At 40.1% G+C, this 24,801-nt stretch overlaps 1 protein-coding gene across 1 annotated transcript; it reads right to left on the reverse strand.

Annotated features, from left to right (window-relative positions):
• Window positions 1-22,269, reverse strand: rtca (RNA 3'-terminal phosphate cyclase). The gene is made up of 11 exons (XM_072573775.1): window positions 22,106-22,269; window positions 20,509-20,609; window positions 13,421-13,564; window positions 10,058-10,181; window positions 9,380-9,438; window positions 8,602-8,743; window positions 7,874-7,998; window positions 4,227-4,285; window positions 3,790-3,884; window positions 1,336-1,440; window positions 1-355 (listed from the first exon to the last, which is right to left on the reverse strand). Exons 1-11 carry the CDS (start codon window positions 22,148-22,150, stop codon window positions 257-259), a joined length of 1,098 nt encoding a protein of 365 aa, XP_072429876.1. The 5' UTR covers window positions 22,151-22,269; the 3' UTR covers window positions 1-256.
• Window positions 22,270-24,801: the final 2,532 nt, after the last annotated feature.

Consider the following 24,801-nt stretch of genomic DNA (forward strand, 5'->3'; position numbering starts at 1 on the left):
TGTTTTTTATCCAACTTCATTCAGGATTTATTTAGTCTGTTATAGTACCTACATCTGCTAAACTTAGCATTTCACTGTTGTCCAGTTAATGCTTCCCTACCATAATATTTCAATATACACGGCAAAGTCAGACATAATGCACATTTTTTTTAATCTGTATTCATTTTAGGAATCTATTTTTAATGTTAAACATTCTCAACTAAAGCCAAGATTATGCACATTTTTGTTTCCATTAACATCTTTGAAGTTTCCAGCTTCATAAGTGGGGATTCGTCATTCCAATTCCTGCACACTCTATGACATTAGTTTCTATTCCAGACTCTTGATCATCTATTTTGTTCACTGTAAACTTAGCCTGAAAGAAAAAAATATACAAATTGAGCAATAATATAAAGTAAATGCAATCTTCTTTTTCATTAATTAACTTACATGTAGAATCAAAGTTACTTGTCATGCTATGTTATATTATTATTATTATATGTTATATTCAAGGCATATCATTCACACACAGAATTTTATTTCACACTTACACAGCCACACAGTGGATTGACCGTTGATCATAAGCAATTGTTATTTGTTCAGGAATTAAGTATTACAATGAATTGCACAACATGAGGTGGCAGAAGGTCCAAGTCAAACTAGAGTTGTTTGGTTAAACTATCCTTATTATTAACTTAAGGAGCTCTGGATATTAGAAGTACTTGCCAGTTTTAAGGTGCAGCTCAAACATGCGGCATTTAATGATAATAATGAAATGTGATACCTGTAGGACAACAGCTACAAGTTCTAAATATCCTTATATGTTATCATCTGCTAGTTTACATGGACTACTGTACATGTCCAAGGTAAACAATCTAAAAATAATATTTATCAAACTAAGTGATTATTATTGGTCAGCTTTTTCCTCTGTCTTTTAATAAATTGTTTTGTTCAGCAACAAAGTTATGCATCTGATGTTTTGTATCAAAATATCCAAGACAGGCACCAAAACCCGAAAACAATCTATTTTATGCCACCTTAGGAAAATCTCAAAAAAAAAACAAACTTTACAGTGGTGTTCTTTGGAGGGGCTGGTTAGAGTACAGCAACAGTAAATGTGCTGTATTTGACTTGGAGGCGATTTATGATGAGGGCAACCTGCCCATTTAACCTGCATATAATCCTTCATATTTTACCCTGGAAATAGTTAACAGTAACAATGTGTCTAAATGTGACAAAATGTCCCATTCACCAACAATGACAGCACAAAACAAAACCAAAATAAATGTATATATCAAAGAAAATTGAGTTAATGTAACATCGGCTAATATTTTATTTGCACACTTGAATACTGACCTTAGTTAGCATTTCTGCAAAGTGTATAGCTGTCTGGGTGTGAAGTGTCAAGGGCCCACTTCTTACTCTGGAGATACCATTTGCTAGGGCCATGAATATAATGATCTGAGCCAAACAGAAATACAGTTGAAAAGTTTAATTGCCTTGTGACATAACACATCAACAATCACAGAAATCATTCTTTGTATTTTACCTGGGCCCTAAAGAAAGAAATTTTCTTCTGGAGCAAGGAACTGAGGTAATACTGTTGAACAACAGTCTGCAGTTACTTTTAAAATAAAATTTTCCAATTTAAAAGAACAGTGACAATATTTTCCATTGAATAAAGATGGACACAAAACTACATGCCACCTGTATTTCCTTATCATTTATATATGGAATACAGATAAACAATACAATGAAGCAGGTGTAATGTAGAGGGAAAGTTTTATTGCTGTTTTATAGTTTCAGATAGTATATTGATATCAAACCTCTTGTATGCATGACTAAAACTATCAAAGTTCTGAACTAAAGCAAACTTGTGTCATCGAGTACTTTTATTTACAATTGAGTGTTCACAAGGCAAGGTGACTGTTCGTTGATTTCAACATTAGTTAAAGCAAGTGTTACATTTGACGTGATTGTCATTTTACATTGTGAAATGGACTAAAAATAGTTACATTCCCGCTCTCCCATTCATTTGAAAACCATCTGCAGATACAGTCACTCAAAAAGGCATTGTTTTCTTAGCTGCACCACCAGATGCTGGGTTTTGTGCTCCCACTAACAGAGGGAAAGTGTCCTACTAACACTTACCCAGATTAAGGCAGTGGTTTAATAGAAGATAAAGCTTTCAAAAGCAAGGATGAAAGAAAATTAGTTATGAACACAATCATGTATGTGAGTTAATGCTATTTTCTGAAACAGATTGATTTAAGCCAGTCTTTTTAATAAAAATATTTGTTCATAGGATTCATTTAGTCATTAGGCCAACATTTATTGCTAATTCCTAACTGCCCTGAAGGGGGTGGTGGTGAGCTGCCTTCGTAAACCAGTGAAGTCCTGGGTGGTGTAGGGACACCCACAGTGCTATTAGGAATGGAGTTCCATGATTTTAATCCAAACAGTTGAAGGAATGGGAATATAGTTCTGAGAAAGCATGGTGTGTGGTTTTGAGGGTACCTGCAGCTATTGTGTTTACCAGTATCTGCTACCCTGTAAACTGGTAAAGGAAGTGCTGTCAGAAGTACCTTAGTTTTCCTGAATGCATTTTGTAGATGGTACACACTGCTGCTACTGTGGATTAATGATGGATGGATTGAGTGTTGAAAGTGGTGGATGTGATCACAATCAACTGGGCTGCTTGATTTGGATTGTGTCAACTTCAACGAGTGTTGAAGCTGTACTCATCCAGGCAAGTGGAGAGTATTCCAGCCCACTTAATTTCTGCCTTGGATGGAGTGAACAGGTACTGGGGAAACAGGAAGGTAATCATTAGCCTCTGCCCTGCTCTTGTAGTATTTATATGTCTTGTCCAGTTTAATTTCTGGTCAATGGTAACCCCGAGGATGTTGATAGTGGGGAGAAGTCAGCAATGGTAATGGCATTGAATGTGACGGGCTAATGGTTAGATTGTCTCTTGTTTGAGATGGTCATTATATGGCCATGTGTAGCATGATTGCTAGCCTATAAGCCCAAGCTTGGATATTGTCATATGGACATCAACTGCTAAGTGTGGAGATATGGCAAAAGGTACTGAACATGTTGCAATCAGCAGCGAACATCCCAACTTCAGCCTTTTAATAAAAGAATGGTAGTTAATGAACAGGCTGAAGGTTGTTGGGTCTGGGATACTAGCCTGAGGAACACTTGCAGTGCTGCCCTGAGTGAAGATGATCGATCTTCAACAAGCACATCAATCTTTTATGCTGGGCATGAACCCAGCCTGTGGAGAGAGTCCATGTTTTGTCCATGCATGGATGAAGGATGTTAAGAGTCTGGAGCAGAATAACCATGGGGAAACTAAAACTGAGTATTAGTGAGCAGGTTATTCTGTTGCAAATGCCACTTGATAGCATAGTCAACAATCCCTTCTGTAATTTTGTTGATGATTGAGAATAGACAAAGGGCGGTAAATGGTCAGATTGGATTTGTTCTGTTTTGTGGATGCAGTTCTGGATCACAATTCTTCAGTACCATAATCTCTTTGGAAACCAGTGCAACTTGGTTGTGGTGAAAAATGGAAGAATTGGATTTTAAGTATATAAAATTCCACATGGCAGTTACTTCAGAAATTCTGCATTGAATTATTACAGTAGCATCTATGAAACGTTGAGAGGAAGCATTGTATATTGGACTGTCCATTGTGGTAGTAAGCAATAAAGTTCACTCAGTAGAAATAGTGAGTTTTGAGCAAGGAAAATTAATCAACCAAAAACCTTATGTAGGTGTTAATCATAATAATCTGCCAAATACCTGATCCTGCAAGTACTGGTCCACACAACCACCGTGTCGAAGATTCTTCAGCAGCATCTCTGCAGCTTCGATTCCAACTTTATCTGCAGCAACTCCTGCATTGCACAAACAGTCTGACATGGGTTTTTTTCTTCACAAAGTCTTTAAAAGCAGCATTAAATCATGTCGATCACAAATCCAACACGCATCAATTAACACTTAATGGTTTCACCCTTGGTTCTGTAACACTATTATAATTATTTTCCTGCTATTCTCTATTCTTTTGCGTTATCCTAATGCTGAAATTGCCTCAGAGAAGCTGGATGTCAAACTTGGTCTGAGGAAATGCTTGCAAAGTGCCTTTGGACGTTTTATTATATTAATGAAAACAGTAATGGGTGCAGCCATTTGCTACTTATTCCCTGCTATTGCATATTTAACACTGAAAACAATCTTACCTCTTTTACCAAGAGCAGATCCTGCGATGATACATCCTGTAGATGTTTCAGCAAAAATACTATGAAAGGAGAAAGAATTAAAACTAAGAACTGATTTTTAAAAAACTGCTTATTGAAGTTATTCTTAATTTGCTGCTATAAATAGTGGCATGAACTACTGTAACACTTCCCAATCTGGATGAAGCACAATCTGTATGAAAAGCATCATGAAAGAACTTTGACAAGACACCTGAAGCTGCTTGATTCCACTTTAATGCTTTTTTAAAAATCTCCCAAGTATTTTGATGTACCACACGTTACAGAACTGGAGAACACGTAATCAGCTCAGAATATTCTGATTGTGTGATGGATCCAAGAAATGATAGCAAATGAATCAAACTCCTAATCGTGGAAATTCATTCTATCTCTTAGAAAGAGCTCTTCTCGTTGATGCTAGTAGCGTGACTCGAATCAGAAACATTTTACAGCAGCAAACTTACATCACTGAGCACCCAGCTTGCTGCAGAAAATCACAGGTAAAAGTCTCACAAATATTCATTATCGAATTGAAATGCATTAAATAATGCAGCTGAACATCAGTTATTTATGAAAAAGCACTTATGACAATACACAGAAACCACTTCAGAAGTAGAGGTATAATTGAGCTTGGCAATGCCCACCTACTTCAAAAACAGGGAGGTGTCGAACAGTCTAGCTGGTATAAGAATTTACCATGTGGAAACGGAAATGTATATCACAAATTATTTATTTGGCAAAGCTGATCTTAATTCAAATTTCTCCTCAATGAGCATTCTGAATTTTGATCAAAGGAAAGGTTGGTGTGCATCACATTTGTTCCTATAAAGAGATGCAAATACTTCAATTTCAGTAATGCAGATTAATTTCATAGCTTTCTATTAATGATCGACTATCATAAATATAAGAGTATTCTTTGAAATAGATCATGAATTGAAAGCAAACTCTAGTTCTGCTTTACCAAGATTCTGATTTTCCATTGTATAGTTGTAAATATTGCCAAGTTTGCAAGCCCACAATTTTCAGAAGGAGGGCATAAAGTGACTGAGAAAGTTCTGAAATTCCTAAATTCCTGTTCCTGGTTTTCTAGTTCTATCCCTTCCCTAAAATACCATACAGAAATAAATTCCTCCCTGGTTTTCTAATTCTATCCCTTCCCTAAAATACCATACAGAAATAAATTCCTCTTGAATGGTAGAGCTCAACAGTCTCCTTGCCTCGCTCTTCTAATACGGTTACAACACAATGTGGAAAATTGCTCAGGTACATCCTGTACACAAACACCTCTCATTCATCAGTAAAGTGATCGAAGGTGTCATCAAAAGTGCTATCAGCAGCATCTGATCTGCTCAGCGACACCTAGCTTGGGTTCCACCAGGGCTATACAGCTGTTGTACTCATCACAGCTTTGGTTCAAACATAGTCAAAAGAGCTGAATTCCAGAGGTGAGGTGAACGTGACAGCCATGGACATCAAGGGCACATTCGATCGAGTATGGTATCAAGGAGCCCTACCAAAACTGGAATCAATGGGTATCAGGGAGCAAATTTCTGCTGGTTGCAGTCATACCTGGCATATAAAATGGTGATGGTTGTTGGAGATCAGTCATCTCAGGCCCAGGATATCTCTGCTGGTGTTCCTCAGGAGATTGTCCTAGGCCCAATCATATTCAGCTGCTTCATCAATGACCTTCCCTCTGTCATAAGGTCAGAAGTGGGGAAGTTTGCAAATGATAGCACAACATTCAGCACTATTTGTAACTCCTCAGATACTGGAGCAATCCATGTTCAAATGCAGCAACATCTGGGCAATATCCAGGCTTGGGCTGACCAGTGGCAAGTAACATTCATGCCACACAAATGCCAGGCAATGACCATTTCCAATAAGAGAAAATCTAACCACCACCACTCCTTGACATTCAATGGCATTATCACTGAATCTCCCCATTGCCAACATCATGGGGTCACCATTGACCAGAAACACAACCTCACAAACCTCACAGTGGTTACATCAGCAGGTCAGAGCTAAGAATACTGTGGTGAATAACTCACATCCCGACTCGCCAAAGCCTGTCCACCATTAACGAGGCACAAGTCAGGAGCGTGATGGATTACTCCCACTTACCTGGATGGATGCAGCTCGAACAACACTTAAGAAGCTTGACACCATCCAGGTCAAAGTAGCCCACTTGATGGCTTGTGAATGTGGTACCAAAGTTCAGTACTGCAGAATTTCACCAAAGATCCTTAGACAGTACTTTCCAAACCCATGACCATTTCCATCTAGAAACACAAGGGCAGTAGATATATGGGAACACCACCACTAGCAAGTTTCCCTTCAAGCTATTCATTGTCCTGGAAATATATCTCTGATCCTTCACTCTCAGTGTCAAGATTCTAGAATACCCTGCCCAAGGGCATTGTGGATCTACCTACAACACATTGACTGCAGTGACTAAAGGCAGCATCTCACGACAACCTTCTCAAGGGAAGACAGGGACAGGCAATAAGTGCAAGTCAGCCGCTGAAACCCACATCCCATGAGTGAATAAAAATAAAATGAAAGTGATGAAAGAAATTTCATATTATTAATAATATGCCAGGGTACCAAGTGTTAAATCCTGAATGACCAATAAGTCCTTTTATTTGGAATACTGTCACCTAGATGCAAAAGAATTTGGTTCACACCCACACATATGAATAATGATCAGAATATCCTTAAAAAAAACCCAACAACTAAAAATCAAAATTATGAGTTGGTATCAAGATTATTGATAGGGCATGGTCAGTAAATAGATACTTGATATTCAGAAATATTATTACAGGCTTCTGGTGCAGGGGGGACTTGAACCCAGGCCTCCTGGGTCAGAGATACAAACTACACCTCAAGAGTCCTCAGTCTTCCAGAGTTTTGGTTGAATTCAAATTCTATCTACCATGGTGATATTCAAACCTAGATCACAATAAACAATTTGGGACAATTGGTATTTACAGCACTATGGTAAAAACAATGACTGCAGATTCTGAAAACCAAATACTGGATTAGTGGTGCTGGAAGAGCACAGCAGTTCAGGCAGCATCCAACGAGCAGCAAAATCGACGTTTCGGGCAAAAGCCCTTCATCAGGAATAAAGCATTATTCCTGATGAAGGGCTTTTGCCCGAAATGTCGATTTTGCTGCTTGTTGGATGCTGCCTGAACTGCTGTGCTCTTCCAGCACCACTAATCCAGTATTTACAGCACTATGCCATTGCTTCCCCAGTGGTTGTTAAATATGCTGGATAAGAAGTGAGAAGCTCTCTTAAATTAATTCCATCACTGAGAAAGGAGAGTCTGTGATAACAATTCCATTGGCTCAGCAGTGAACAATTTAACCAAGGTTGCATCCTCTTCAGATAACATTAAAAACACATACTTTAAAGACACATGTGGCTTCAGAATCTTTAAGCAGCCTTATGACATTGAATCACTGTGAAACAAAACACATGCATTCATTTCCTTAAACCATCTGATACTCGGAAAAAAAGTCAAATACTAAAAAGGCTCATGCTGCAAGCTGACAACTATAAAATCTCAGTTAAACAAGAATTTAAAAAACTTCATTAGTGTACAATAACACATTTTACTTCTTACATAATTCCATTTCCGGTCCCATAAGCCTTGTCCTTGGGCTCCTGCACAGACTGTATGTTCACATAAATGTCACGCATTTCTTTTCTGATGCACCGAACAGCTGCAGATGCCATCTCATTTGCAAGCTAATAATGAAAAAGAAAACCCACCTTCAGTTCTTTTTAATCTCTGTGATTCACTCCTTTTATGGTAAATGGATTGTTGTAGCAATTTGTTTTCTAATGCTCATCTCTGCAACATTTGGTTAAAAATTGTGTTACATACAATTGTGGAAGCAATTTGAGATCCATTTGATTGACAGACAGCCAAAATCATTAGTTTTAAATTGCTGTTATGTATATTACCTACAAATGTTTCTGTAATGACTTATAAAAAGTCCTTTAAAATTCCCTGCAAATCATGTGCAATCATAGTTTAAACTTGCATTTTAAAATTTTCAGGTGAATTATTCCTTGATTGGAACATTTCTGAATGGTCGGTATACTGCAGCAAATGCAACCATCACATACCATGCCCATCAATACTAAATGACCAGCAACACTTTGACTTAGGGCTTATATACCCAATCTTACAATCCACAAAATTACATTTGGTTCTTCATTTAATTATTTAATATAATGCTCTAAACAAAACAAAAAACAATGGAATTTGAAAACATTTTAACAACTAAAACAAAACTTGTAAATAGGAAAAAAAAAAGCCAGTTGCAGCAAACATTTGATTATAACCTTTAATGGCAGAACTCCAGCAACAAAAGCTCGTCCATGAATCTTTGTGACTGTTCCTCTCTCGGTCATATTTATCGGAGTAAGCTGTTTTACTGGAGAGATCCTTAATCTCACCTCACCTCCGCCTTTTGGATAGTAACCTCTGTAAAAACAAAAAACTATTGACTGAAACACAGCAGTCTCATAAATGCAGTTTCCAGCACACACACGTGAGCCACCCGTTTATCTAGATGCCCATTTATTGTTGAATACTGTAAGGTTTATCACTTTAGTTTTATCTACAAAAAACTGACACTCAAATAAGATATGAAAAAGTGCCTGTGTATTGTATTTCAACAGGAATTGGAAAGAACAGGGCACATCTTCAGATATGAGAGTGACTACCCTTGACTTCAAGTGACCCAAAACAAAATCTTTACTTTCTATTACACCAATCTAGTACTTCCACTTCCCACACCATGCTTGGCAAGAATCAACTTTATGCCAAATGATGAACCGACTTCACCTTCAATATTAACCACATGAAAATTACTGAGCTGTTTCTCATTACATAATATTTTAAGAGCTGTTATTCATGTAATGTTTCAGTTGAGCAAGACATTTCACAGTTAACCACAATTTAAAAATACAAATCATTCAGCTGTGAAAGAATAAAAGGTTAAAAAAGTCATGAAGTGGAACCAAAAGACTTTTCCTTTAATCATAAAGACTTAATAATTTGCGTTAAGTACAAGTAACTGACACAGATAACTTTTAACTTCAAGTCCTTTATACACACCTCATTTTTAAGTCACAGTTGAACTGAAATCCAAATTTTTCACTTATTGGTTTAAATACCTAAAATACAGAAAGTTGGTTAGTTCAACATAAAGGGCCACTCTTTTATCTACATCTAATATTAAACTGATGGATGAACCTCACTAGTGTCTTCAGTATTAAAGATTAGCTGCTAAAATTCAAATATTTGCATGGTGTTTTTCATTAAAAAGGTTTCTACTGATCATCTAGTCAACCTGCTTAAATCAGTGAATATTATTTAATAGAGAGTGAGATTAAAAAAAGCCAAACTTTTATGCACTAACTGTTCAGTGAAAAGATCATAGTAACCAACTGAAACAAAATTGTTGAATGTGGATAATTCTACAAAAGTGATAGGATACAGGTCAATTTCTCTTTAATATAGCTGGGTGCAAGTAGAGACATTGTTAGTGTTACAAAATATCAGGCTCATGAGCAGCTTGGAAGGTCCTATTGAGTTGATTAACAATCCTGTCTGTCAAAGTAATATGGTTACAGTGAAAGAGGGTTCAAAGTTAACAAAGTGAAATGGAAAACATTATTTTAAAATGTTGACATATAAGAAAAACAATCAAAATTCAGCATAACTATTTATTTTAAATTAAGCCAAGAACAGTTTGTTTGGGAAGGATTCTACACCAAATCGATCAGCTCTTACTTGTAAGGTATAATCAATTTGTGGGGCCATCTCAGCATTTGTCCCTCCTCGTAAAATCAGTTCTGATGGTGAAGCAGCAAAGAGTACACAAGGAGTAGCAACCTGCATTAATAGACAGATGCTCCTAAAAAGCAAAACACACACTGCTTAATGGCATATCAAAGTGCGATAAACATGCATAGCAAATATAATTCTGGAAAAAAGTAACCAATGCATTTGGACAGTTCGCAAAAATTAAGAGTTCTAGAGATAGCTAGTTTCTTTGAGATGTAAAACCTCACCTGACAACCACCTTTTCAAGAACAAGTGATAAGTAACAGATTCTTGTAATACTACATATAAAATATACATACTTAGGGAATTCACTTTGGGAAATTGAGGAACCTTCAATAAAATTATTATCAGTTTCAACACAAGTTACAAAATATATTTAATTGCATTTTTAAAAAAAAATTAACTTTCGTTATAATTTAGCATGAATGCTCTCGAGTTTACAGCACCCTGATTAAACTTAGGAAGATCCATAAAGCTGCCTCAATGTTTGTAATTAGGTGTTAACATTTTTTATTTTAATTTTTAAATTTTTATTTGACATTTCTTATTTTCTACCTTACACTATGAATCACTAAGATAAATGTAACTTTTTAAAAAATTTCTCTATTTTGTACCTAAGATGATGTTGTGAGGGGTGACATTGTAAATTTTTCACTGTACTCCTGTACTTGAGTATGTGACAATAAAGGAAGAGAAAGTGAGGACTGCAGATGCTGGAGATCAGAGCTGAAAATGTGTTGCTGGAAAAGTGCAGCAGGTCAGGCAGCAGCACATTTTCAGCTCTGATGCTGCCTGACCTGCTGCATTTTTCCAAAAACACATTTTCAGCTCAGTATGTGACAATAAACCTAATTCTAACATGGAACACTAAGTTTTATCTGCAATGTTCCTAAAAAATCAACTTCAATGGATGTTTCATTTGTTATGTACATTGATATTAATTTGAGCATCACTTTACAACTTAAATAAAAAAGTTTGACAAATATTTGCATATGACAAATGTCACACAGAAAGAGTATTGTATGGAAAACGCTGGAAGTCCGTATATTTCACATTTTCAAGAATCATCACTTTTTTCAACATTGTGTGAGAAACTTCTCTCAAAAATCAGGATGTGCACCTAAGAGATGACTATGAACATTTGTTTCCTTATAAAAAGATCACCTGCTACCTTCATGTCTGTAAGCTTCAGTGATTTCCTACTAACAACACAGATTGCAGTATGCCACCTACTGTAATCCCATTTTAATCAGATGTGATTAAGTTGGCTATCCTTGTCCTTGCATGCAGGAACATGGGAGTATAATGGAGTAGGCATAATTCCAATTGGTGAGATTGTATCTGGAGTATTGTGTGCTGTCTGGTCCCTTTGTCTAAGGAAGGACATGCTTTCCATTGCAAGAGTGCAGTGGAGATTCATCAGACTAATTCCTAGAATGGTATACCTGTCCAATGAGGAGAGATTGAGAAAACTGAATTTGCATTCTTGTGCAAACAGGAGATGATTTTACTGAAACTTAAACAATTCTTAAAAACAAAACAAGATATGCAGAAAAGATGTTTCCCCCGAGGCGGGAGTGGAGGAGACTCAGAATAAGGGACGAGCCATTCAGGATTGAGATAAGAAGCAATATTTTCAGTCAAACACAGAGGATCTTTGGAATTTTCTGCCCCAGAAAAGTGCGGAAGCAACCAAATAAATTCAAGAGAGATTGAAAAGATGTGTAGACACTGGGCATCAAAGGATACAAAGATAATGCAGGAAAATGGCACTGAGGTTGATCGTCAGTTATGAGCTAAAATGGCAACGCAAGCTAGAGGAGCTGAATGACCTGCTGTTGTTCCTATGTATCACCAGTGAAGGGAATAAAAAAAGTCCCCTAACAATTACAACACTGGACAGCCCCAACTTCACTGCATCCCACTTGAACCCATGTTCCTCTCTATTAGAGACTGTTTATTACCACTTCTACAACATGATCCACTGCTAAACACAACATCATGCCTTTGGTGCCTTCAGAATTAACTGCACGAATGCTTTTCTGGCCAGCCTCCTCTCTTCTCTCCTCTAGAGGCTTCAGATCGTCTATCACTGTAGGTCACACTCACTCATCGCCAATGTTCTTACTGATTTCAATTGTTGTCTTGACATCCACCATAATCCTCATTGTTCATAACGTTTGAAGTAGTGTTATAGAATCTTAGTCATAGAGATGTACAGCACGGAAACAGACCCTTCAGTCCAACTTGTCCATGCTGACCAGATATCCCAACTCAACCTAATTCCACCTGCCAGCAGCCAGCCCATATCCCTCCAACCCTTTCTTAATCATATACCCATCCAGATGCCTCTTAAATGTTGCAATTGTACCAGCCTCCACCACTTTCTCTGGCGGCTCATTCCATACACGTACCAAACTCCGCATGAAAACGTTGCCTCTTAGGTCTCTTTTATATCATTCCCCTCTCACCCTAACCCTATGCCCTCTAGTTCAGGACTCCCCAAAGCCAGGGAAAAGACTATGTCTATTTATCCAATCCATGCCCCTCATAATTTTATAAACCTCTATAAGGTCACCCCTCAGCCTCCGACCTCAAGGGAAAACAGCCCCAGCCTATTCAACCTCTCCCTATAGCTTAAATTCTCCTTATCATATGTTTTTCTCCATTTATAAGCAAATGATGGGAAAAGTGCAAAGCATCAAGCGAGAACTGTCTGAAACCTAAAGAGACCTTTATTTCTAAATCTAGTTTAGGTTCTATGTAGCATTATGGTATTGTGGCACTCAACTCTGCAGTTGAATAATTCAGTTAACTGTTTTTAAATTGGCTGAAATAGTTAACATGCTTAGTATAAAATAAGATGAGACAAAGTTTCAGATGCGTTCAAGTTTATGGGGGGGGGGGGGGGGCGCGTGTGAACAAAGTGTGAATCTGGCCAAAGTGCTACCCCCACACTTGAGAAACTACAGGTAGTTCTTCTATAATGTGATGGCTGCATTCTTGCGTAACCTTGCATTATAGAAAAATCCTGCTTTAGACATAATGCTTAAAGTGTTGGCAATGTAATCACATTTCAGCCAACATGTTTTAAAAGTTCACGCTTTAGAAACAGTGTCTCCAATTCGTCAATCGTGTTACAGCAAATTCATACTGATGAAATGCGAGCTATAGCAGAACAACCTGTATATTTTTATGGGATGCACAATGAATAAGCATACAGAAAATATATTGGTTAACTATTGCAAGGCCACTTCAGACTCCTATTATTCCCCTTTTAAATAAGGATCAAGCAGTACTTATACTCACCCAGCTGTTTTTGTATCTGCAACATGGCTTCCTCCCTCAATTTTACCTGGAGAGAAGGAGATTTCTGTGGAACCAACTTTTGCTTCTTCAAGACAACCATCACATAAATCACGAACCATCTCGAGCCCCGAGAGATGCTGTGGCCTTAAGATCAAAATAATCTTTATTTAGTATTTATACAAAGTAGGTTTTTAAGGTTTTGAAATATGAACATTTGTGCTAATTGAGAGATATGGTGGTACTCAGTACTTGCATAATGCTCTCCTTGAGCAAGATTAGGTGAAGAATAAGATTTTCTCCATTCTGCATCTGCAGTGTAATCACAAAAGATTTCCTTTTTTATACCTATTTAATATTCATCCATTTCTGACACCGGCCATCTGTTTTCATAAGCAAGACTGCAAATTATAGCCAAAGTAAAAGGAGGTTTCTAAAAATAATTATTTTAATGAAATATGTGTGACATTGTCAAAGTCAGCTTTTGTTGTCCACCACGAATTGCCCTTGAATGAGCCGGCAAACTATTTAGAGTTATGTTCCAGCTTGGAAGATTTTCTTCCATAAAAAGGACATGATTGAACCAGATGGGTTTTTAATAACAACGACAGCTTAGTTTTAAATTCCAAACAATAAGACCATAAGACAATAAGAAATAGGAATAAGAATAGGAGTGGGCCATCGAGCCTACTCTGCCAATGAACTGGATCACAGCTGATCTGACATTCCTAACATTCACTTTCTTGTCCTTTCCCATAACCCTACACTTCCTTACTGATCAAGAATCTAGATTTTGTAAATCAAGTTTGAATTTCAACAGCAGCTGTAGGTCAGCAAACAACAGGATAATAGATAAATGGACTTGATGTGAGTTAAGACAGTGTAAACTTGAGATCATCCAAATTTCAAACAGCAAAACTTAGGACACCATCTAGGAGTGCATTGATTCTAAAGTTGTTTATACTAAAGAAGGCACAAGTGAACTTGCAGAGCCGACAAGCTGAAAACAGGAATAAACTTGGTTAAAATTACTGAGCTGAAAAATGTATTGCTAGAAAAGCGCAGGTCAGGCAGCATCCAAGGAGCAGGAGAATCAATGTTTCAGGCATAAGCCCTTCTTCAGGAATGAGGAGGGTGTGCCAAGCAGGCTAAGATAAAAGGTACGGAGGAGCGACTTGGGGGAGGGGCGTTGGGAATGCGATAGTTGGAAGGAGATTAAAGGTGAGGGTGATAGGCCGGAGAGGGGGTGGGGGCGGAGAGGTCGGGAAGAAGATTGCAGGTCAAGAAGGCGGTGCTGAGTCCGAGGGTTGGGACTGAGATAAGGTGGGGGGGGGGGGGGGGGGCGCCTCCTCCCTACCTTTTATCTTAGCCTGCTTGGCACACCCTCCTCATTCCTGAAGAAGGGCTTATGCCTGAAACATCGATTCTCCTGCTCCTTGGATGCTGCCTGACCTGCGCTTTTCTAGCAATACATTTTTCAACTCAGTAATTTTACAAGTTCATTCCTGTTTTCAGCTTGTCGGCTCTGAAAGTTCACTTGTGCCTTCTTTGATACAAACAACTTTAGAATCAATGCACTCCTAGATGGTGTCCTAAGTTGTACTGTTTGAAATTTGGATGATCAGCTCTGATCTCCAGCATCTGCAGTCCTCACTTTTTCCTAAAATTACTGAGGTATGAATCGGTAACCTTAGGAGATGGTGTGAAAATGAGATTGGATTCTTAACTCGCAGTGACAACTGTACATAAAGACTAGTTTAATCTCAGACTGTAACTAGGCAATGGATTTTGTCTTCTAATATTTAACTGGAGGGAATATCTGCCCAACCAATACTGGATGTCAGATGAAGCACACAGTGAAATGAAAAAGTAAGCACTCTTCCATCCATTCAACCCAACTCAAATTATTACATGGCATATAGTACTATAAGTGGCCATAATATAAATAAGGAAGCATAAAATAATTTAAAAAGAAAAATAATTTTAAAACTCCAGGATAGTAGATTGTGTTGTAATTTCAATTAACTGAACATTTTACAATTCTCCTGCAGGTTTGCTATCTACTTACAATACAGCCTAAACCAAATATTACAGTGTAATACAGACCCTTCAGTCCATCTAGTCGATGCTGATCATGTTCCTAAACTACACTAGTCCCACTTGCTTGTTTGGCTTGTATCCCTCCAAACCCTTCCTATTCATGTACTTATCCAAATTACCTTTTAAATGTTTTAACTGTACCTGTATCCACCACTTCCTCTGGCAGTTCATTCCTCACATGAACTCTAAAAAGGTTGCCCCTCGTGTCTTTTTTAAAATCTTTCACCTCTCACCTTAAAAATATGCCCCCTTAGTTTTGAAACCCACCCCCCATCCCCCCCAACCTAGGGAAAAGACCCTTGCTATTCACCTTTTCTATGCCCCTGATGATTTTATAAACTTCAATAAAGTCACCTCATAACCTCCTATGCTCAAGTGAGAAAAATCCCAGCCTATCCAGCCTATTTTTATATATCAAATTCTCTATTCCCAGATACATCCTGGTAAATCTTTGCTGAACCCTCACCAATTAGTAATACCCTTCCTAAATCACAGTACTCCAGAAGAAGCCTCACCAACATCCTGTACACCCTCAACATGACATCCCAACTTCTTTATTCAAAGGTCTGAGCAATGAAGGCAAACATGCTAAATGCCTTCTTAACCACCTTGTCTACCTAGAGTCATACAGCTGTACGCATAGGAACAGACACTTCAGTCCAACACATCAAAGTCAACCAGATGTCCTGAATTAATTAGTCCCATTTACCAGCATTTGGCCCACATCCCTCATATACCCAACCAGGTGCCTTTCAAATGTTGGAATTGTACCAGCCTCCACCACTTCCTCTGGCAGCTCATTCCATACACGCACCACCCTTGCAAGAAAACATTGACAGGAGAAAGATTTAAAAGGGACCGAATGGGCACTTTAAATCTATGCCATCTAGTTTTGGATTCCCCCACCCCAGGGAAGAGTGTGGCAATTCGCCCTGTGTCCCTCGTGATTTTATAAACCTCAATAAGTCTCTGATACTCCAGGGAAAAACAGCCCCAACCAATTCAACCTCTCCCTAAAGCTCAAACTCTCCAATCCTGGCACTACCCTTGTAAACCTTTTCTGAACCCTTTCAAGTTTCACAATATCCTTCCCGAAGCAGGGAGACCAGAATTGCCTGCAGTATTTCAAAAGTGGCCAAACCAATGTCCTGAACCGCCACAACATGACCTCCCAAAACATTTACTCAATGCAGTGACGAATCAAGGGATGCACACTAAATGCCTTCTTCACCATCCTATCTACCTGCGATTCCACTTTCAAGGAACTATGAACCTGCACTCCAAGGTGTCTTTGTTTAGCAACACTTCCCAAGACCCTACCATTAAGTGTATAAGTCTGCAAATTTCAAAGAATTATGTACCTGAACCACAGAGGTTCTCCATCCTCTTTTATCTGTCATTTATATAAATGATTTGGAACAGAACATAGAAGGCATGGTTAGTAAGTTTGTGGATGACAGCAAATTGGTGGCATTGTAGATAAAGAAGAAGGTTTTCTGATATTACAAAGCGAGCTTGACCAAATTAGATTAGATTAGATTGTTGTGGTTCTGTTTGCCGAGCTGGGAATTTGTGTTGCAGACGTTTCGTCCCCTGTCAAGGTGACATCCTCAGTGCTTGGGAGCCTCCTGTGAAGCGCTTCTGTGATCTTTCCCCCAGCATTTATAGTGGTTTGAATCTGCCGCTTCCGGTTATCAGTTCCAGCTGTCCGCTGCAGTGGTCGGTATATTGGGTCCAGGTCAATGTGCTTATTGATTGAATCTGTGGATAAGTGCCATGCCTCTAGGAATTCCCTGGCTGTTCTCGGTTTGGCTTGTCCTATAATAGTAGTGTTGTCCCAGTCAAATTCATGTTGCTTTTCATCTGCGTGTGTGGCTACTAAGGACAGCTGGTCGTGTCGTTTTGTGGCTAGTTGGTGTTCATGGATACGGATTGTTAGCTGTCTTCCTGTTTGTCCAAAGGACTAGCCACACTACCATACATTAAGAGCATTTCCGAACTGACAGCCAGACTACTGCGACCACTAGGACTCATAACAGCACACAAACCAACAGCCACTCTCAGACAACAACTCACCAGAACGAAGGACCCAATACCCAGCATAAGCAAAACCAATGTAGTGTACAAAATTCCATGCAAGGACTGCACAAAACACTACATAGGACAAACAGGAAGACAGCTAACAATCCGTATCCATGAACACCAACTAGCCACAAAACGACACGACCAGCTATCCTTAGTAGGCACACATGCAGATGACAAGCAACATGAATTCGACTGGGCCAACACTATTATTATAGGACAAGCCAAACAGAGAACAGCCAGGGAATTCCGAGAGGTATGGCACTCATCCACAGATTCAATCAATAAGCACATCGACCTGGATCCAATATACCAACCACTGCAGCGGACAGCTGGAACTGACAACCGGAAGCGGCAGATTCAAACCACAATAAATGCCGGAGGAAAGATCACAGAAGCGCTTCACAGGAGGCTCCCAAGCACTGAGGATGTCACCTAGACAGGGGACGAAACGTCTGCAACACAAATTCCCATCTCGGCGAACAGAACCACAACAATGAGCACCCGAGCTACAAATCTTCTCAAATTAGATTAGATTCCCTAGAGTGTGGAAACAGGCCCTTTGGCCCAACAAGTCCACCCAGACCAATAAGTCCACCCAGACCCATTTCCCTCTGACTAACGCACCTAACCTATGGGCAATTTAGCAAGGCCAATTCACCTAACCTGCACATCTTTGAAGTGTGGGAGGAAACCGGAGCACCCAGAGGAAATCTACACAGACATGGGGAGAATGTGCAAACTCCACACAGACAGTCGCCCAAGGCTAGAATCGAATCTGGGACCCTGGTGTTGTGAGGCAGCAGTACTAACCACTGTGCCACCCCAAATGTGTCAATGGGTTGAAGAACAGCAGATGGAGTTCAACCTGGATAAATGCAAGGTATTGCACTTTGGCGCAACAAACAAGGGTAGGGCTTATACAATTTATGATAAGGCCTTTGGTAGAACAGAAAGACATATGAATTCACGTGCATAATTCTTTGAAGTTTACTTCACATATAGACAGGGTGGTTACAAAGACTTTGGCATGCTTGCCTTGACTGCTCAGTGCTTTGAGTTTAGAAGTTGGGAAGTCACTTTGAGGTTGTACAAGACATTGATAAGGCCTCTTCTGGAAAACTGTCCAGTTCTGGTTATCCAGATACAGAAAGATATTGTCAAGCTGAAGAGGGTTCAGAAGAGATTAGCCAGGATTTTGCCTGGTATGGAAGGTTTGAGTTATAAATAAAGACTAGATAGGCTGGGACATTTTTTCCACCAGATCGTAGAAGGTTGAGAGGCAACCTTAGAGAAGTTTAAAAAGTAATGAGTAGTGTGGATACAGTTAATGGTAGTTGTCTTTTCCCTTGGATGGGGGTTTCAAGACTAGGGGGCACATTTTTAAGTTGAGCGGTAAGAGATTTAAAGATGACATGAGGGGCAAATTTTTTGTTTTTTTTACACAAAGGGTGGTTTGTGTGTGGAATGGCATTCCTGAGGAAGTGGTAGATGTGGGTACAATTATGAAGTTTTAAAGAAATTTGGATAAGTACAAGAATATGAAAGGTTTGAAGAGATATGGTCTAGGTGTAGGTGTAATGTTAAAGGATTAAATTGTACTATCTCTGGACATGAATGTCATGTTAAAAGGTTAAACTGTACTGTCTTTGGGTGGAGATGACAATCATGCAGAAATGTAGATGACTCACAATCCATTGAGCCAGCCATTTACTACTACTCTCCTGCTATTATCAAATTAAACTCTCATTCAGTCTCTTCCATTCAGAAATGCTTTCATAGCCATCCCCTGAAGCTAGGACATATCACACCTACACTGTCTTGGGGTATCAATGAGTCAAGAAGTTGTTTGCATAACGATTCCTCAGGATGTGGGCATTTACATTTACATTATCTCCGAGGATGACTTCATCCTACCGTTATACCTAGGATAACATGTGGTTATTGGGGGGGGGGGGGGGGGGGGGGGGGGGTGGAGAAAGGATGTGGCCAGTGTATCTGTGAGCATTACAAATTGACCTGTATAAAGGAGATGTGTTTTCTTCGTTCAGGGCCTCTTGACTCAACTTTGTATGCCTGCAAGAGGGTCAAAGGGGGTCACCTAGCTTGTACAGGCTTTAACTGTTTGCAGTTGTTGTCATGCACAAATCGCATCTTATGTGTGAAACCTCAGGAAAACAGCCTAATGGAACTAGTTCAGTTTGGGATTATGTTTGGCATGGACTGGTTGGACCAAAGGGTCTGTTTCCATGCTATATGACTATGATTACTCAGGGCCCTACATAATTGTATTGGGTGGCACGGTGGTACAGTGGTTAGCACTGCTGCCTCACAGCGCCAGCAGACCTGGGTTCAATTCCCGACTCAGGCGACTGACTGTGTAGAGTTTGCACATTCTCCCCGTGTCTGCGTGGGTTTCCTCCGGGTGCTCCGGTTTCCTCCCACAGTCCAAAGATGTGCAGGTTAGGTGAATTGGTCATGCTGAATTGCCCATAGTGTTAGGTGAAGGGGTAAATGTTGGGGAATGGGTGGGTTGCGCTTCGGCGGGTCGGTGTGGACTTGTTGGGCCGAAGGGCCTGTTTCCACACTGTAAGTAATCTAATCTAATCTAATCTAATCTAAAGACCTGCCCTTGTTTGTTTTACCAAAACGATCCCTGTCGAACATCACTAGTCGCAGGCCTCCAGTCTGAAAAACAACACTCCACCATCACCTTTTGCATCCTACCATCATCATCATTAGCTACAAGAAAATAAAATTTCTCAAAAATGTAGTGTTTGTTTATATGATTTAGGGCTTGTTACAGGCAGTGCTAAGTATAGAAATGCAATATTATGTCAAATACATAATACATGTAGACAGAAATGAAAGCAATCAGTTAAACTGAAAACAGATTGTGTGACACTTACCGTAGTCCAGGTGTGCTTCTCCCTGCTCGTATATTGTGGATTTTTATCTTGACTCCCTGTAGACAACTTAATGCTGTGCACACACGCAAAATCTGTCCTCCCTGGAAAAAGTCAAACTGTATTAGGTGTGGGATATTAGATTAGATTTCCTTCAGCACAACCAGTCCACACCGACACTCCGAAAAGTAACCCACCCAGACCCACTTCCCTCTGACTAATGCATCTATCACTATGGGACAATTTAACATGGCCAATTCACCTGACCCGTGCATCTTTGGACTATGGAAGGAAACCTGAGCACCCAGAGGAAACCCACACAGTCACCTGAGGCTGGAATCGAACCTGGAACCCTGGTGCTGTGAGGCAGCAGTGCTAACCACTGTGCCACTGTCCCTAATATGATTCATGCTATTGTGTTTTGGATCAACTGGAGTTTATGGAGGGATGAGGAGAGAGAGTTTGGAAAGAACTATAACATCTGAAAGTCACAAACTTATGATTGAGAGTTTCAGCTACAAATTAGCTAAGATAAGGGTTGGTCCAGATGCAGGTGATGTTTATGGAGATCAAAGTACATGGTGACTGTAATGAAAATTTGACAATCTGGTGGTTAGTCTATGTTTGAATGGGATGTCAAGATTGTCAACAGCTTAGTTCAGCTCTAAACAGAGATCGGAGAGGCTGATAGACGCACCCTCCCCACGTCATGGCAACGGGGAGGAGGTTTTTAAAGACTGTTGCTTTGAACTTATACTTACAACCTCTGACTTAAAAGGCAAGAATGCTACCAAATTGAAGCATAGCTAATACCCTAATGTCATGTATTACGTAAAACTAACTCGAATGCCTTTTTGTTGTGTATGTAAACAGTGTACTGGGTGAAGAATGGCATAATTAAGCATCTTCGCAATATCCCATTGTAGCTTGCATTATATCATCACTTTCTTGGTCAAAATAACTGTTTGTCTCATACATATAAATGTTCATATTTAAAATTATTTTCTTCCCAAATTATATCCCACCTCCACCTAACTTTCTTTAAGAAAAGCAAATCATTTATATTCGCTCTTGATTAAAAGATTTTTGGTTAACCCTATTGCAGACATATACGCAGTATACTAAACAGGCCTAAACAATTTGGCCGAGGTGCATCCTTCTTTTATCAATTTTAAATATGCATGTTTCTTGTTGCGACTATTTATCCACTGAACATTATAAGCCTTGAGGCATCTGGAATTCAGCAGTACAACGGAGAAAATTAAATATCCAGAAAATATTGAAGTAGGCCAGAGTTTGCCGGAGCTTTATTGGACAGTGACAGAGCTTTTCAAACCATGGAACTGCTGAATGCCGGGCTCGATAAGCACGTCGCCGGCCAAATTAAAATGGTTTACATCCTACCAAAACTAGGTTTATTCCTCGATAGAAATGTCCACCTGCCAAAGTTCATGTTTAAAGATCAAGATTTTATTTTTAATCGTTTATAAGCGAACCCCATGACGAGGAAACGTTTCAAATTCACTTTGCAAAATGGGCGGTTTGATCCCTGCACCCTTCTCGTTTAAAGGCTCCAGCAAGGCCCAAAGGCTTCACTCACCCCCTCCATTATCCCACCGTCAATTTCAATGCACTGCTCCGCCATTGTCACAAATCGGAATATCCACGCTCGCCTTAAAAACCACAGATTGAAGACAGGCAGGATCAGCCTAGCCCGTCATTCAGCTCAAACTCCACCCCTCTCCAAAACAGACCGGCGCGTTCTAAACCCCGCCCCCTAAATAAACCCCGCCCCCTAAATAAACCCCGCCCCCTAAATAAACCCCGCCCCTCTGCCGAGATCCTGCGCGGCGTTCTAAACCTCACCCCTCGCCGATAAACCCCGTCCCACTCTGATCAAACCCCGCCCCTCTCCTAAACAGGACGCCGCTTTCTAAACCCCACGTCATACACAAACCCCGCCCTTCTCCCAGACAACTGCGCGGCGTTCTGAACGCCGCCCCGCTCTGATCAAACCCCGCTCTTCTAAACCCCGCCCCATACACAAACCTCGCCCCTCCCTGATCAAACTCTTTCTCTAAAGCATCCATTTCCCTGATTGAGCGACCCCCCACCCCCAACCTAAATTAACTCGTCTTTCAGGCAATCCCTAACTTTCCCCTGGCCTTACATGTGGCAGCTTTCACACTCACTGGACCATGATTTGGAGGTGCCCATGTTGGACTGGGGTGTACAATTAAAAATCACACACACACCAGTTTATAGTCCAACAGGTTTATCTGGAAGCACCAGCTTTCGGAGCACTGCTCCTTCATGAAGTATAAGGTCGTAAGACACAGAATCTATAGCAAAGGTTTACAGTATGATGTAATGAAATTATACATTGAAAAAGACCTGGATTGTATGTTAAGTCTCTCATCTTTTAGAATGACCATGTTGGTTTCAATTCTTTCAAATGTATGTCCCTGAACTTCTTTAAAGTTACATTCTCAAGTGACCTTTAACAATAGGTGCCATGTTGACCCAGCTAATGCATTGAAAGTATGAGGTGTCCTGTGTAAGGTTGTCTGTGTCCAATGTTCAGACGAATTCTAATCTTAAAAGTTTTACATGGATTCATGCAGTTTTTGATCAAAATAAAATGTAATCCTGCAAATATAAATTCACCTCACAAACTTATGTGTGTGTGCACGCAGGGGCAAGGTATGAGCATCTGTGAGAGAGTGTATATGTGTTTGTCAGTGTGAGTGTAATTCTGTGAGAAGGTGCATGTGTGCGTGTGCATGTGAGTGTGGGAATGTATGTATGAGAGAGGGTCTGTATGCGTGTATGGGTCTGTAGGAGTGTGTGTGTGTCTGTAGGGGTGTGTGTGTATGTGTGTGCAGTGCAATGGGGTCACCTGAAGTGTGGCATGAACCCAAGGTCCCAGTTGAGGCCATCCTCATGCATATCGAACTTGACTGTCAGCCTCTGCTTGGCCACTTTGCGTTGTTGCCTGTACTGAAGTCCACCTTGGAGAATGGTCAATTGAAGGTCCGGGGTTGAATGCCACTGACCATTGAAGTGTTTCTCCGACTGGGAGGAAACACTCCTGTCCGTGAGTATTGTGCGGTGTCCATTAGTCTGTTGCTGTAGCCTCTGCTTGGTCTCGCCAATGTACCATGCCTCGGGGCATCCTTGCCTGCAGTGTATGAGATGGACAACGTTGGCTGAATCACATGATGACCTACCACATACATGGTGGGAGGTGACCCCACATGTAATGTGGTATCCATGTTGATACTCTGACACATCTTGCAGCATCTACTGTGACAAGGTTGTATGGTATTGCCCTGAAAGCCAGGCAATTTGTTGCGAACAATTATCTGTTTGAGGTTTGGTGACTGTTTAAAGGCAAGAAGTGGGGAAGGTCTTGGCAAGGAGCTTATCTTCATTGATAATGAGTTGCAGACTGCGACGAACATGGCATAGTTTTTCGGCCCCTGGGAAGTCCTGGACAACGAAGGGAATCCTGTCGTTTGCAGCTCGTGCGTGTTTCCTGAGGAGGTCATTACAGTTTATCGCTGTGACATATTGGAACTGGCGGTCAATGAGTTGAGCATCATACCCAGTTCTTAGGAGGACTTCGTTGAGTACTTCCAAGTGCCCGTAACATTCCTTCTCATCTGAACAGATCCTGTTTATGAGTAGGATTTGTCATTAGGGGATGGCTGTTTTAATATGTTGGAAGCTGGAGAAGTGTAGCATCGTGAGGGTATCTATGGGTTTGTGATAGAGTGAGGTGCTGAGGTGCACATCCTTGATGGAGATGCATGTGTCCAAGAATGAAACGGATGTGAGAAAGTAGTCCATGGTGAGTTTAATGGTGGAATGAAACTTGTTGATATCACTGTGCAGTTGTTTCAATGACTCCTCACCATGGGTCCAGAGGAAGAAAATGTCGTCAATATATCAGGTGTATAGTTTTGGATGGATGTCCTGCAAAGAGAAGAAAGCTTGTTTGAACCTGAGCATGAAAATGTTGGCATATTGGGGGTGCAAATTTTGGCCCCGTGGCTGTTCCGTGTATCTGGATGAAGAACTGGTCATCAAATGTGAAAATATTGTGGTCAAGGATAAAGCAGATGAGTTTTAGGATGGTGTTCGGAGATTGGCAGTTGTTGGTGTTGAATACTGAGGCTGTTGCCGCGATGCTGGTGTAGAGTGCTGAAACGTCCATTGCGATGAGGAATGTTCCCAGTTCTACTGCTCTGCGTGTGCTGAGTTTCTGTAAGAGATCTGTTGTGTTGCGACAGA

Source organism: Chiloscyllium punctatum, chromosome 7 (genome assembly GCF_047496795.1).
Source record: "Chiloscyllium punctatum isolate Juve2018m chromosome 7, sChiPun1.3, whole genome shotgun sequence".
NCBI classification, from domain to species: Eukaryota; Metazoa; Chordata; class Chondrichthyes; order Orectolobiformes; family Hemiscylliidae; genus Chiloscyllium; species Chiloscyllium punctatum.

Coding starts and splice junctions, on each gene's coding strand:
- rtca (XM_072573775.1), bottom strand. CDS start 22,150: ATGGCGGAGCAGTGCATTGAAATTGACGGTGGGATAATGGAGGGG. Junction 20,610..22,105: donor ACGGTGGGATAATGGAGGGG/GTGAGTGAAGCC, acceptor GACTTTTTCCAG/GGAGGACAGATTTTGCGTGT. Junction 4,286..7,873: donor GGGACCGGAAATGGAATTAT/GTAAGAAGTAAA, acceptor CTCCTTTCATAG/TATTTTTGCTGAAACATCTA.